This window comes from Octopus bimaculoides, chromosome 13 (assembly GCF_046866305.1).
Source record: "Octopus bimaculoides isolate indiv1 chromosome 13, ASM4686630v1, whole genome shotgun sequence".
Classification (NCBI taxonomy): Eukaryota; Metazoa; Mollusca; class Cephalopoda; order Octopoda; family Octopodidae; genus Octopus; species Octopus bimaculoides.
Window position 1 is genome coordinate 26159388 of NC_142940.1, and position 14576 is coordinate 26173963.

At 33.1% G+C, this 14576-nt stretch overlaps 1 protein-coding gene across 3 annotated transcripts in view; it reads right to left on the reverse strand.

Annotated features, from left to right (window-relative positions):
• Positions 1-12631, reverse strand: part of LOC106871923 (uncharacterized) — a 423018-nt gene extending 410387 nt beyond the window's left edge. Inside the window, exons 1-2 of one of the 3 annotated variants that reach the window (XM_089361578.1) lie at positions 12595-12631; positions 2867-2995 (exon numbers count right to left, since the gene is read on the reverse strand). In XM_089361578.1, coding sequence (XP_089217704.1) covers positions 2867-2995; positions 12595-12616 — 151 coding nt within the window. In that variant the 5' untranslated portion in view covers positions 12617-12631. Of the gene's footprint in view, positions 1-2866; positions 3018-12594 lie in introns of those variants that run through there. The other 2 variants (XM_089361580.1, XM_089361579.1) reach the window with 2 other exon arrangements.
• Positions 12632-14576: the final 1945 nt, after the last annotated feature.

Consider the following 14576-nt stretch of genomic DNA (forward strand, 5'->3'; position numbering starts at 1 on the left):
TAGGTGCAAAGACAATAGTAATATAATAGACAAACCCTACCTCAAGCTACTGAATAAAGTTGCAGCACCAGCACAATAGTTTAGTTATAGTCTTAACAAACCACAAGATACCTTAGAAAATTAACAAAAGTCAATTAGCCCTTTGTGAGCAATCAGTTTTTATTTGTTTCTCCCACTTTACACTGTCACTTTCCATTAACAATTGCTCGTTTCTGAATTTTTCTTCTCCTTTGGGGGTTTTAACACTTTGTATCTGAATATCTTCTTTTATTACCCAACAAATATGTTTGTTTCCATACATCTTATCCGAGTTATTTAGTCTATATCTGATTCTATCTTATTTCGTTATTAATTTATTTCTTACCAAAATAACTTGTATTTATCTAATATTTCAATTTCTGCAAATTGTTCGCTTTCTGTCTGATAGTGTTCACTAACCTCTAGATTCTTCCAATATTTTCTTTAACTCTACCCTAATATAAAATTACTGTTAAAGTAGCAGTATTTATTCAAGATAATCTAGAGAGAAGTACTCATCAATCAATGCAATATTTTACAGTAAAAAAGTTCTCTTTTTAAAATAATGACCAGAAAAATAAAGGAATAGGTCATGAAAATAGATAACAAGTGAATATTGTATTCATTAGAATTTACTTCAGAGAGATATCACTCTAAAATATTAAAATTATTTCAATAAGGCATTGGGGAGGTCTTCTATAAGGTATGAATGATTCTAATCATATTTTTTTTTTTTTAAAGAGTGAGAGAGAGAGAGAGAGAGAGAATGGTGCCTTATGCTTGACTTTCTACAAATGAACTGTAACATTTTCTCTGCAACAGTGTCAGGGATATCCGATTTTTATCCTCTCTATTTCAGGTAAAATGCTCCAGTTTCACTGTCACCTGTAGTCTTTTAACTATTCAGCTTAGTCACTCTTATCAACACCATTCTACCCATAACCATTCTGTCCTTTATTCAGATGTAAAATATCTAGGATTACAGAACCCAATATGCTCACTGTTTTTTAAGATGGTAAATATGACTTTGGGAGATGTTGCTACTATTTCTAGCAGGAGTGACCATAAATGTTTCCCTGTTTGATGTTAAGGCTTTGTTATCAGCCCATACAAAACAATATTGATCTGATATTTCTCTTATTGAACTTTTTTACAAATTACTGATTAACTATTTGCTCTCTTTTAATGTAAGTATCAGATTAATTAGCTTTAATTCTTGGGAGACTTTTATGTAGATATTTAGTCCAGCTTGAAAGCAACTTTGTAAAAAGTAACCAATCAAACTTCTTCTTTTAAGCAGCAACAAAGAAGTAAGTCTCTCCTTGATTGTAGCTCATATTGCCATCAAATTTTGGTACAAGGCCAGCTATTTCAGGGGAGGAGGCTAGTCGATTACAACGACCCCAGTGCTCAACTGGTACTTATTTTAGTGACTCTGAAAGGGTTGAAAGGTAAAGTTGACCTCAGTGGAATTTGAACTCAGGGTGTAAACATATAGAAACAAATTTTCTTGAATGCTCAGAAAGTTGAGTGATATCATCTATATTGAAGTGGGCATTGGTAAAGGTAATAACAAGTAGGCCATTAATGTATTAAGGAAGGGTGTGAAATAAAGCCAAACTGCAGGAGTATGTCAGAGAGTGAGAGATCTCTGTCAGCACACAATGCAATGTTACTATCTGACAGGAAGCCATCGATCCAATGATGAGAGGGTGATGAAGTCTGTAAGCAGATAATTTTGCTAGGAGATTTATAATGCCAGATATAGTCAAATACTTTGTTGATGCCAAGTTTTCCAAGTGCCACAGCATTGTTTTCATCAAATTTCTTGATGGTTAGAGCCCACTGATGAGTAACATTGGAAAGCAGGTTTCCAGCAAATCTGGCTCAACAAAAGTTGTACTGTTGGCTATCAGGGAATGAGAGAGATTCAAGGTATTTGAAAATGTGGCTGTAAACAAAGCATGCACAGCACTGAATTGGATGCAAAATGAAAGCAAATGTGGAGGCAGTTCTGCTTACATAACCATCATGATTGGACAGTAGAAGAAAGAAGTATTCCTCAAAGTGGCTAAATATTCTTTGGGAAACAATTCACATTCTCACATTGAATTCACTTATACAGATCTTTTCAAATGGTTTGTCATTCACAATCATTGATATATATGATGGAAATATTAAAATATTGCACTTAAATATATTGTAATAATGTCATCAGATATAGAGTATATCAAATAATTGGCTTTACTTGGATTAATATTAAAAGATAATTCAAATTGTTACAGAAACACCATTGCAATATCTTTAGTCTTAGAGAAGTAGGCACAAAGCCAGGTATTTATAGGGTTGGTGAAATTATGTGATTTTTATTTTCAGAAATGGTCTATTAAAATATGTGTGGGAAGAGAAATTGCAATCAAAACTGTTTTGCATACTTGACTCACTGCGAACATGCAATAATTCCAATTAATTGATGTAACTCTATTTGTATGCGATTATATTGAACAATTTTTTTAACATTCTGAACCACAACAAAACACTGCAGGAGGGGACTTTTACAAAGTTATTCAACACACTAGAAATAACAAGTAAATCTTTCTCAAATTACAACTTACCATTTAATAAAAAAATAAACAAATGAGATATTGAATAATGCATTCCTAAATAAACTACATCTAAATATGGAATCGTTATGGCTTGAAAATATTTGATCATAGATTTGCTTAGTCAGAGTTGACATAAAATGAAGCAATAACAACCATAATTTCTTCAGATAAAGAAAGCTTGCAACAAAGAAGACTGAGAAGCAGAGTTGATAGAAGAACAATAAAAAAATCGAGTTCCTTACCATTACAAGAATGTGGATTCCTGCTTTCTACATATCCAGCTACTGAACAGTTACATCTGTAAGATCCTGGAATGTTGATACAGCGCCCAGGACATGGCATATTCTTTAAAGTTACGCATTCATCAATGTCTGTGGAAAAATAAAATGACGATGAAGTATTATTTTGGAGACCTACCAAATATCTTTCATACATCAAATAATAAAGCATGCCTCATGCAAATAATTTCCATTATTATCAACATCATTTGCAGAAGCAATAAGCATAGCAATAGTAGTAGCCTCAGTTCAGTATCTTTTACATGCTGATTTAAAATGGATAGATTTACCAGATAGATATCCTTCAGCTATTCCTTCTTGTCTTAGTTTCATATCTCTGCTGCTGAAATAGTTTTTATTGAACAAATTATCACCATTATTACATGGTGCAGTGGAATCGATTCAATGATGCAATGAAGCATCTAGTTTGGTGCTTCATATTTCATCAGTCAAGTCCACTGGGAGTTAAAATTGTCTTGTATTTCTTCAGGATCAGTGAGTTGAGTAGCAAGAAACTAAAAACAATTCAGTTAATTAAAATGTTTTTCTTTCCAAAAACCATCTTATTTAAAGCATAAAAATAAATCTTTTGTTATTGGTAGTTTTGTTATTTTCTTGTTTTATTAAGAAATGTCTCACAGCATTTCTTCAATTTTTCTTCACATTCTGAATTCAATACAGCAGAGGTAAATTTCCCTCTCATCTTTTCAGGATCAATAAAATAAAGAACTAATAAAGTTGATGGTATTAACTAACCTCCTTCTGAAAATTTCAGGACTGGTGCCCATGTTAGAAACAATTATTATTACAAGGGGATTAGCTGGCAGAATTGTTTCAGTGTGAAGAAAAATGCCTTGCAGTATTTGTTCAGGCTGTAGTTGACTCAACTTTTATCCTTCTAGAGTCAATAAAACAGAGTACCAGTCAAATACTGGGGGCTGATAGGATTAACTAAACCCCCTCCCTTCAAAACTGCCAGCCTAAATTAAAAACTATTATTACTGATGCTGTTGCTGTTAACATTATTATTTCTGGTAGAGGTACCAGGGCATGTAGCTGGTTCAGGATAAACTCTTCAGAAAAAGTAGCCCAGTCAGCCAGGTCTGATTGAAAGATGAACAAGGTGCCAAGATATTGCACATGTGTTGTTCAGTCACCAAGTATTTCTAACTTGTGAAGTTATGTTAAACAGCTTTTGTTCTATGTAGGACAGATCTGGTTATCAGCCAAGTCTACCATGAAGATAGTCTCACTGTTTTCGCAATGAGGAAGAGTAGGTAGTTTTCCTTTGTCTGGTGACCATGACATGAAAAATTAAGACGAACATTTTCTTCAGCCAAGCCCTTATTACTGGGAGAGAAAGATAAAAGGTGAAAGGGAAGAGTTGTTTTCCTTTGAATTTGCAGAAAAATGGATGTTTCAGAGTATTCTAGTACTTATATGAGATTTCTTTATTGATTCTAGTTTCAGAGTAGCCCAGGATTTAAGAGACATTGATTGCTTAAAGATGGTTATCCTATTATTGGGACCAGAATCATTACAGTGTTGGAAAAAAATACCATGCGATGCTTCTGCCTCTTCACATTCTTAGTTCAACTCTTGCCATAATCAATATTTTCTTTCATTTTGTCAGTCTTTAAATTCTGAGTTCAAATTCTTCTGGGGTTCACTTTGCCTGTCATTCTTTTGGAGTTGATAAAATAAGTACCAGTTGAGCACTGGGGTCAATGTAATTCACTTACCTCATTCCTGTAATTGTTGGTCTTGTACCAAAATTTGAAACCATTATTAAAAAGCTATTTAAGCTTTGACAGTCATAAGCGTCTTGCTCAAATTTTGGCATGAGTCCAACAACTTCAGGAAGTGGATAAGTTGATTACATCAATTCCAATGTTCAACCGGTACTTATCCAAAAGGATGAAAGGCAAAGTCGACCTTGATACAATTGGAACCCAAAACATAAAGACAGATTAAATGCTGCTAAGCATCTTGCTTGGAATACTAATGATTTTGCCTGCTCACCACCTCTCAATAGTATTGATAATTTATTCCACTTGGATGGGAAAAGAAACAACCAGCATAATACAAGCGTTTTTATTAAACCTGATGCGAATAATGTTACATCCAACAATTTGAAATGGGTAAACACTGAATCAGATACCCTTGATTTATTTCATTTTTCTATGCAAGAAACTATTGAGCTAGATGCCTTTTTACCTCTTTTACTATTTTCTTTGTTTTAGTCATTAGATTGTGGTCATGCTGGGGCACCACTTTAAGGAATCTTAGTCGAATAAATTGACCCTAGTACTTATTCTTTTTTATTTTTCTTAAGCATGTTGCTTATTCTACCAATCCCTTTCGCCAAACCACTAAATTACAGAAGTGTAAATACACCAACACTAGCTGTCAAGCAGTGGTGGTAGACAGCCATAGACACACACATACACATGCAACAGGCTTCTTTAAGTTTCCATCGACCAAATCCACTTCCAAGGATTTGGTCAGAAAACACTTGACCAAGGTGCTATGCAGTGGGACTGAACCTGGATCCATGTGGTTGTGAAGCAGACTTCATACCACACAGCCACATTTGCATAGGAGAAAAAAAAACAATAATTTGTGATTTCCAGGGGTTTTTTTAAATACCCCAGTAGCAAAAGAAAGATTTGCCACAAAGAATCAAAACCTGCTCAGAAATCTGTTTGCTAACAACCGACCACATCACCTGCTCCAATCAAAACCAGTAGAGTAACTAGTGGGGTGGAGGTGAAGGGAACAGCCTGCCCTAGGTGTTGTTTTTATGGAGTAGCACTTTTAGATCTTCTGTAGAAGTTTATATAGGTGCAGGGGGGGGAAAGGTGTTGATGCCCCAGGCAGCACGCACTCTAGCTACACCATTGATCAAAACAATTGATATATATAGTTTTATACATAAGTTTATAGAAGAATATTTATTTCAAATTTTGGCACAAGGCCAGCAATTTCAGAGGAGGAGATAGGCTGATTATATTGACCCCAGTGACCAACTGGTAGTTATGTTAGCAACCTGGAAAGGAAGATAATCTTGGAAGAACATAAAGATGAATAAAATGCCACTAAGCATTTTGTTCAGTATGCTAATGATCCAGCCAGCTCACCACCTTAGTAGTAGTAGTAGTAGTAGTAGTAGTAGTAGTAGTAGTAGTAGTAATGGTTTCGAATTTTGCCACAAGGGCAGCAATTTTTGGGGAAGGGATGAGTCGATTACATCAACCCCAATATTCAACTGAAAGGATGAACAGCAAACTCAACCTTGGCAGAATTTGAACTTAGAACGTAGCGACAGGTAAAATACCACTAAGCAGCTAATGATTCTGCCAACTCACCACCTTAATAATAATAATGATGATGATAATAATGATAATAATAGTAGCTTCAAATTTTGGCACAAAGCCAGCAATTTTAGTGGGAGGGGCTAAGTCAACATCAACCCCAGTGCTCAACTGGTACTTATTTTATCAACCATAAAAGGTAAAGTTGAGCCCAGTGGTATTTGAACTCAATAATGAAAATAATAATAACGATAATAATTCTTTCTTCCATAGTAGAATAAAAGGCAAAGTTGACCTTGGTGGCCTTTGAAGTCAGAACATAAAGACGGATGAAATGCTGCTAAGCATTTTGTCCAGTGTGGTTACAATTCTGCCGGCTCGTTACCCTTCTTTAACAGAATACCATTTGCCTCTAACCTCAAACCTGATTTTTATTCAGCCTCCCATCCACCCTTCATAATTTCAAATAGCTATCAATTATCTTGCACAGATTTTGAATGATTAAGTAAGTATATTATGTCAATTTAATTAAATGCTAATTACTTTATGATTATTCCTCAGAATTTTGTTGTTTTTTTCAACACCCTTGCAAAGCTCTATATGTTTGTTTAATTTTATTCAATTTTTTTTTTCCATCATCTCTCTGAAGGACCTCTGGGATTTTAATATTTTAATTAATAACCTTTTAGAAAACTGATTAATATTTTGTTCCTATATTCAAATTTGAATTTATAAAGAAACACTAATAGACTGGCAATAAGAAAAACAAATTATATAGTGATTTGGTCAGACTTGACAGTACCAATTCTTTTTTTTTTTTTTTTGAAGGTTAGGAAAATAAAGTTGATTGAAATGACTGTAGTATATTACTGGTACTAATTCTATTGTATCCAGAAAAAAAGGAAAATGCAATGTTGATTCAAGTAGTATTTGAACACACTAATCTATAGCTGCAGAAACATCTTATATATTATGTCATCATTTCTGGAGATGTTGTACCATTGCATGGCCTACAAGAAATAGTAATTAAACATGCCTCAAATCATATCCTGCAGCCTTTTGAAAATGGACACACTGGATAGTAGAGTCCAAGATACACTGCAACTATATAACACATAGGATGATCAAGCTTAAGTGTCTTTAATCATAAGTCTGCTTGATCAGAAATAGTTTTGATTTAAATAAGTTTCCCACCATTAGTTTGAATGGAAGTAGTCCAATATGATTATCATAGGCCTGGGTGGGTGTGTTGGGGAGGACTGCACCCCCTAAATCTTTTTTTTTTGTGTGTGTGGGGTGGTTGCAATGCAAACACTGAACATCCTGTGTTGAATCTGGTTTGCACCCTTTAGCAAATTTCATTCCTGTGCTTACAAAGATTATTTTAAATTTCTTTCTTTTCTGGTTGGAAAGACTTCATTTATAGCAGACTCTTTAGAAAAGAATGAACACCATTAATTCTTATTTGCTTTTCTCTACAGATTTACTTTTATAAAAGGACACTAATTTTTAATTCCATTAACAGAGAAATAAAATTTATGTTTGATGACTAAGTGCCCACTGTCCATTTTGTCTAATTGAGAAGTGACATTAAATTGAGTTACAAAGTGGTTTAGAACTTGTTGCATTTGCTTCAAAATATCTTCTGAGTTCTTAATCAAAATGTTACAAATAATAAATGTAAGGAGGAGAGGCTGGAGGAAAACAAGCAATAAAGATATTGTTATTATCATTATTGAAACAAAAATAATGTTTGATTGAACCAAAAATATTATTATTGTTGTTGTTATAACTATTATTGTAGTTATCATCATCATAATCATCATCATCATCACCACCACCACCACCATCACCATCATCACCACTATCCTTATCATCAGTATTAACATTATTATAGTATACTTGTAATGTAACTTAGTCTACATGACACAAGAACAGTGAGTTACCCTTCCCCACACACACACATACACACACTATACATCACATTATCCTATTAATGTTTAAAATGAAGTTAACAGTTTAAAACATCTTAGATAAATTAAAAAGATTGTTGATGTCACAAAGCTGAAAACAATTGAAAATATTTTATGTTTTATATATATATATGTGTGTGTGTGTGTGTGTGTGTGTGTGTGTGTGTGTGTGTGTGTGTGTGTGTATGTGTGTGTGTGCGCACACACACACACACACACACACACATATATATATATATATATATATATATATATATATATATTTATGTACATATATATCCTTTCTTTCTTTCTCCTTCAAATTTTCCAAAATAATGTTTCACAGGTTAGACTAGAATTGAAGTATTGAAAAATTGGTTACTATCTTTACGATTGTCTCGATATTTTTACATTCTGCTATTGAATTTAGTTTGCTTGAAATTCGAACTGCCTTCTATCGGTGAATTAATCTGTTCTTCTTAATAAGTTTGATGGAAGCAAGCCAGGAAACATAAAAAGACTTTGAAATGAGAATAAATTAAATATTTAAAACAAATTTTTAAAAAGTTAAAAAAAAAAATCCAAAACCAAAGAGATTAGAATCATAGAATATGGTTTTGTTGTCTGTATCAGTATTTTCTATTGAACAATTTCTAAGCTATGAAAATATATCAAATTGTTGTATATATTAAGCTACAACATTAAGCAGAGTCTATTCAGTAGCCTCACAGATTGAAACTAATACAAACACTCTAAATGAATAAAGAAAAAGATAAAAACAACAGCAACAATAACCATATTTTTCAGAAATACCATACACTTGGTTGCTAAGATATATTTAGTGAAAAGCTGCTTCTCCTCAGATTTTAGTGATTTCTGGAACAAGATGCTTTTGGTAACAAGTGTATTTGAATTCTAAATTGAGAAATTTCCTTTTGTTTTGCTTTTTCCCCCCCAATCATTTTGCAATTCTTCAGGATGAGCAGTTTAAAATAAAATTTTAAAAGTACTTTTATTTCACATAACTTGCTTCCTAAATCACCTTTATTAACAGGATTGCACTGTTTCTTAGTTGCCAATTTGAGGTGTTAGTAGCAGTGAGTGATAGATCTAATCAGTAGCCCAATTTAATAACACCATTTGGTCCTCATGTACTTTCATCATAGTTACGAGTGCTTGTATGCATTTATCAGAGTTTACTCTATTGCAAATGTTTAGACCAAGTCTTCAATCTGAAGATAACTTGATACTTAATGTACTGCTTCCTAATGTAGTAGCTCATGTCATACTTTCTTCATGATTACATTTCACTTAGCCACAAGCAAAAAAAAAAAAATCATAAAACTGCTATAGCGAATATTTAAAATGGATGAGTAAATCAAAGTAGCAGAGGATATGAAACTGACTTCACCAGCAGCACATTGTAGTATGATGCTATATAACAGAATATATTGACAATATATAGTGGTATGGTGTTATACAATAGAATACATTGACATATGTTGGTCTGGTACTATATTACACAATATATTGGTTTCAAATTCAGGGCAAGGGTAAGTTGATTATATCATCCCCAATGTTCAACTGGTACTTATTTTATCGACCTTGAAAGGATGAAAGGTAAAATCAACCTCAGAGAAACTCAGAACATAAGGACAAGCAAAATGACACTAAGCATTTTGCCCAGCATGCTAACAATTCTGCCAGCTTGTCACCTTACCTATATAACAGAATATATTGATAACATATAGTGATATATTGTTACACAACAGAATACACTGATATATGTTGGTCTACTACTATATAGCACAATATATTAACAACATACAGTGCTATAGTTCTATATAACAGAATGCATTGATGAAATATAATATCAGTCCCAGCATGGTAGCAGTCAATGACTGAAACAAGTAAAAGATGAAAGGTATGGCGCCATACAACCACTCATTAACAAGCAGTGCTATGGTGCTATATAACAAAATGTATTGACAACATATCAACATACAGCAGTATGGTGCTATATAACAGGACACATTGACAACATACAGTAACCAGGTGCTAAATAACTGAATTTATTGACAACATATAGTAGTATAGTGCTATCGTGCTATACAGGCTGTCTATAAATTACCTTTATAATTTCAAAAATTCAGACAAAAAACAAAATGAAGTAAGGATAACTTAGCAGGTTGCATGCAACCAATGGAATCCACATTGAAGTGTTGTGATTGTTATCAGTATTATAATTATTATCATTATTTTAACTATTAATATTAATGTTATAGACTCATGTAGTGAGAAAACTTTTCTGATTGCCCCTTCAAAACATGTTTCACTTCAAATATTACCAGATGAAACTTTCTTTGAAATACTTGTGAAAAGAACTGTATTTTGCCTACGGAAGTAGACAACAGGAAGAAAAGGCTTGCCTTAAAAAAAGTGACATTGTGCCATATTGTTACTGTTGTTGTTGTTGTTATCTTCTTTCTTTTTCTTCTTCTACTTACTACTACTACTACTACTACATCTATTACTACATCTACTACCACTACTACTACTACCCTTGTAGTGTAAAGACATCTTTTTGATTCTTCCTTCAAAATAATTTTTCTTTCAATTTTGGACAAAATTTTCAATTGAGTATTTATAAAAAAACTTTATGTGCCTAAATAGGGATTGCTCTAGATACTCGGGGTGGACACCAGACAAAAAATAAAATGGTTTGTTTCACCAACGTAAACTTCTATTTGCACAAATTACACTTTTCCAGGCCAAATGGCTACTAACTCTCATTATGCCATATGACAAAATTCGACAATGGCTAAAACAACACAAAATCAAAATACATGACTAAACGTAGAAGAGGAAGAAAAGCATGAACATTTTAGTGAACAATTAATAGCTGAAAATATCCTGAATACTCAAATTTGGAAGACAGCAACAACAACAAGAACAGTGGCAATTCTTACACATTTTCAAATATTATGGTCTGTTCATGTGGACTTTGCCTTTCATCCTTTCAAGGGTCGATAAAATAAGTACCAGTTGAGTACTGGGTCAATTTAATTGACTTGGCTCCTTCACTTCAAATTGCTGGCCTGCTGCCAAAATTTGAAACCATTATTATTATTATTATCATCATCATTATTATTATTATTATTATTATTAATATCATTATTAATAAGGCGGCAAACTGGCAGAGTTGTTAGCATGCTGGGCAAAATGCTTAGCAGCATTTCATCCATCTTTACATTCTGAGTTCAAACTTCGCTGAGGTCTACTTTGCCTTTCATCCTTTCAGGGTCGATAAAATAAGTACCAGTCAAGCAATAGAGCTGATGTAATCAATGTACCCTTTTCCCAAAATTGCTGGCCGTGTACCAAAATTTAAAACCATTATTATTAATATTAATTTTTTCTCAGCGAATCACTTCTGTGACTCTATCCACAAGCCTTTGTCTTTATTGTTAAACTGTCAATGTTGAGGAACAAATAACTGTCTATCACTGCTGTTATCCATTTTACAAAATGGACAGTGAATATATTACTTAAGATCCTGAGTAACTAAGTCAACAGTAAAGTCAGAACAGTTCTAGCTCACCCCCATAAAACAATGCAGTTTGGCCAGAGTTGATGCAATTTATTATGACATTATTGTTGAAATCATAATGTAATGTTATGCCAGTTAGATTTTGTGTAAAGTCGGTAATTAATCTAAATCTTAATCAACATTGTCATTATCAACATCATAACATTACGTGTAAATTAGTGAATATCCAGTATATTAAACTGATCCTTATTTAGAGATTATAAGGCAGTGAGCTGGCAGAATCATTAGCATGCTGGACAAAATGCTTAACGGTATTTTGCCCATTGCTACATTTTGAGTTCAAGTTCTACTGAGGTCGACTTTGCTTTCATCTTTTCAGGATTGATGAATTAAGTACCAGTGAAACATTGGGTCGATGTAATCAAATTTCAGGCCTTGTGCTTATAGTAGAAAGGATTATTTAGAGATTATCTAAGGCAGTGAGCTGGCAGAATCATTTGCACACTTGGCAAAATGCTTAGCAGCATTTCATCCATCTCTATGTTCTGAGTTCAAATTCTGCTGAGGTCAATTTTGCCTTTCATCTTTTCAGGATCAATAAAAAAAGTTCCAGTTGACCACTGGAGTCAATGTAATCAACTTACCCCTTTCCCTGAAACTGCTGGCCTTGTGCCAAAATTGGAAACCATTATTTAGATTATTGCTATATTCCTATATCATAAATGATATAATTATTTTACCTGTTATAAGATTCTATTTAGTTAAGGAGAAATGGAATGTTGTGATGTTCAAGCTTTTTCTACATACAAGTAATGGCATGAGCTTTCTACTGAGAATCATAATCATTTAATAGACCACAACTCATTAGGAACTTACCCGCCTCTTCTGTATCTCTCATATAGCATGAATAATATACCATCACAGTCAAATAGGAAAATTAAGGTTGCTTTATTTCCTGCACCACTCTCTCTCTCTCTCTCTCTCTCTCTCTCTCTCTCTCTCTCTCTCTCTCTCTCTCCCCCCCCCTCTCTCTCTCTCCCCCTCCCTCTCTCTCTCCCCTCCCCCCCTCTCTCTCCGCAACAATAACCATAAAATAAAATAATCTAAACATAATCAATTTAAAAAGGAAGTATGCTAAATTAGTTAAACATGTCATAATTGGTTGTAGTTGTAAAAGTAACAAAAGCAGTAATGTTTTACACATCATTTTCAAGAAATAAAAAAAAAAATTTTAATATTTTCTAAATAAGTAAAACAATATCATTGTAGTATCATTGACCATTATTAAAATCATCCTTATCAGTCAATGTAATGATGATGATGATGATGATGATGATGATGATGATGATGATGATGATGATGATGATGACAATAATGATAATCCTTACATTCATTGCTCTCTTTGATTTCATTAACACCTTCGTCACAGTAATCAATGTCTTCATCAATATCAATATTGTCATCATTCATCACTACTACTACTACTACTACTATATTGTAATCAGAAATTTTTACACGCGGCCATAAATATATCAGTCAACAAAAAACTCTCAAAAGCCAATTTAATGCTATTTAAGTGCTTAAAATGTTTTGAAAGTGTTTTTTATTATTTATCATCATTAATGTTATTATTAGTGTCTCATTAAGGTTGTGTCAACTTCATAAATGGGACTTAAATGTAGGTGACTTACTTTATATACTTACTTGTAAACTAATTTTGTTATTAACTAAGTTTACATGTACTTGGAAAGCTTACAATTCTTCTTCTTTCCTTCAGACTTACAGATGTATTTTGTGATTATTCTGAATCTTGTTGCTGTTTCTTCAGCTGGATCAATGTGCTTTAACATGAAACCATTTTCCCAGTACATTACTGATATTTAGTTCATCTAATCCTGGACAGATATTTTAGGTCAGTATTAGTTAGCTTGAAACATGTAAACCATAAATAGCTTATTGTTACATCTTGAAATTGTTATTAACCATAAAGCTCAACCCTAAAGCTCATTGAAGATGGTATCTCAGACTTCATAAAGTGGTTGGTCAAATTGTGACATCATGGGAGAAGACAATGACTGACTACAAATGATGGTGAAAGGATATAAAGAAAGGGATAAGGGTTGCAGAATCAAATAGGATTAATGGTTAAATAACAAGAAGAAAAGAGATAACAAGCTAGAGCAAGATTTACGACACCAAGGCAACCAACAGTATTTTGCAATATCAGGGTCGATCAGGGTTGAGCTGTGATCATATAGTTCCATGTAAAGTGAAGCATCATTGACAAAGTTTTTGTTCATTATATTTGGGACAAAAAATCCTTTTCTGCTACTAAGAGTCAATTGCAAATGACAGCTTAGAAGATTAACCATAAAGTCACCATTCCTAAAGTTATCAAAACCTGAGAATAATTTTCTACGGAAAACATTTGCGTAAAACAAGACAGTGACAATGTCATGAGTCTGAAAAGGCAAAATGAAATATTTTAAAACCATTTTGATGATTTATTTTGATAAATCATTAGTATCTCTGCAGTGTGTCATCAAAACTGTAATGATAGTAACAATGGCAGTGCCTATGACAATAATCCCGCCAACTATGATAATATCTAACAAAACTACAACATGAATAAAGTTACTACAAGTAATAATATAAAAAAAAATGCCAAACACTTTAGGTATCTGTAACACAGTTTCCTGCTGTTAAGCTATTGAAACAACCTACTAAATGTAGATGACAATTTTGTCAAACAAGAGAAGTAAGTTAGCTTGATGTACAAGTTATATCTAATTTGTACATCATCATTGAGTGTTTGATTTGCTACCCCCAAGCACAAATTTACGCAGCTTTAACAGATT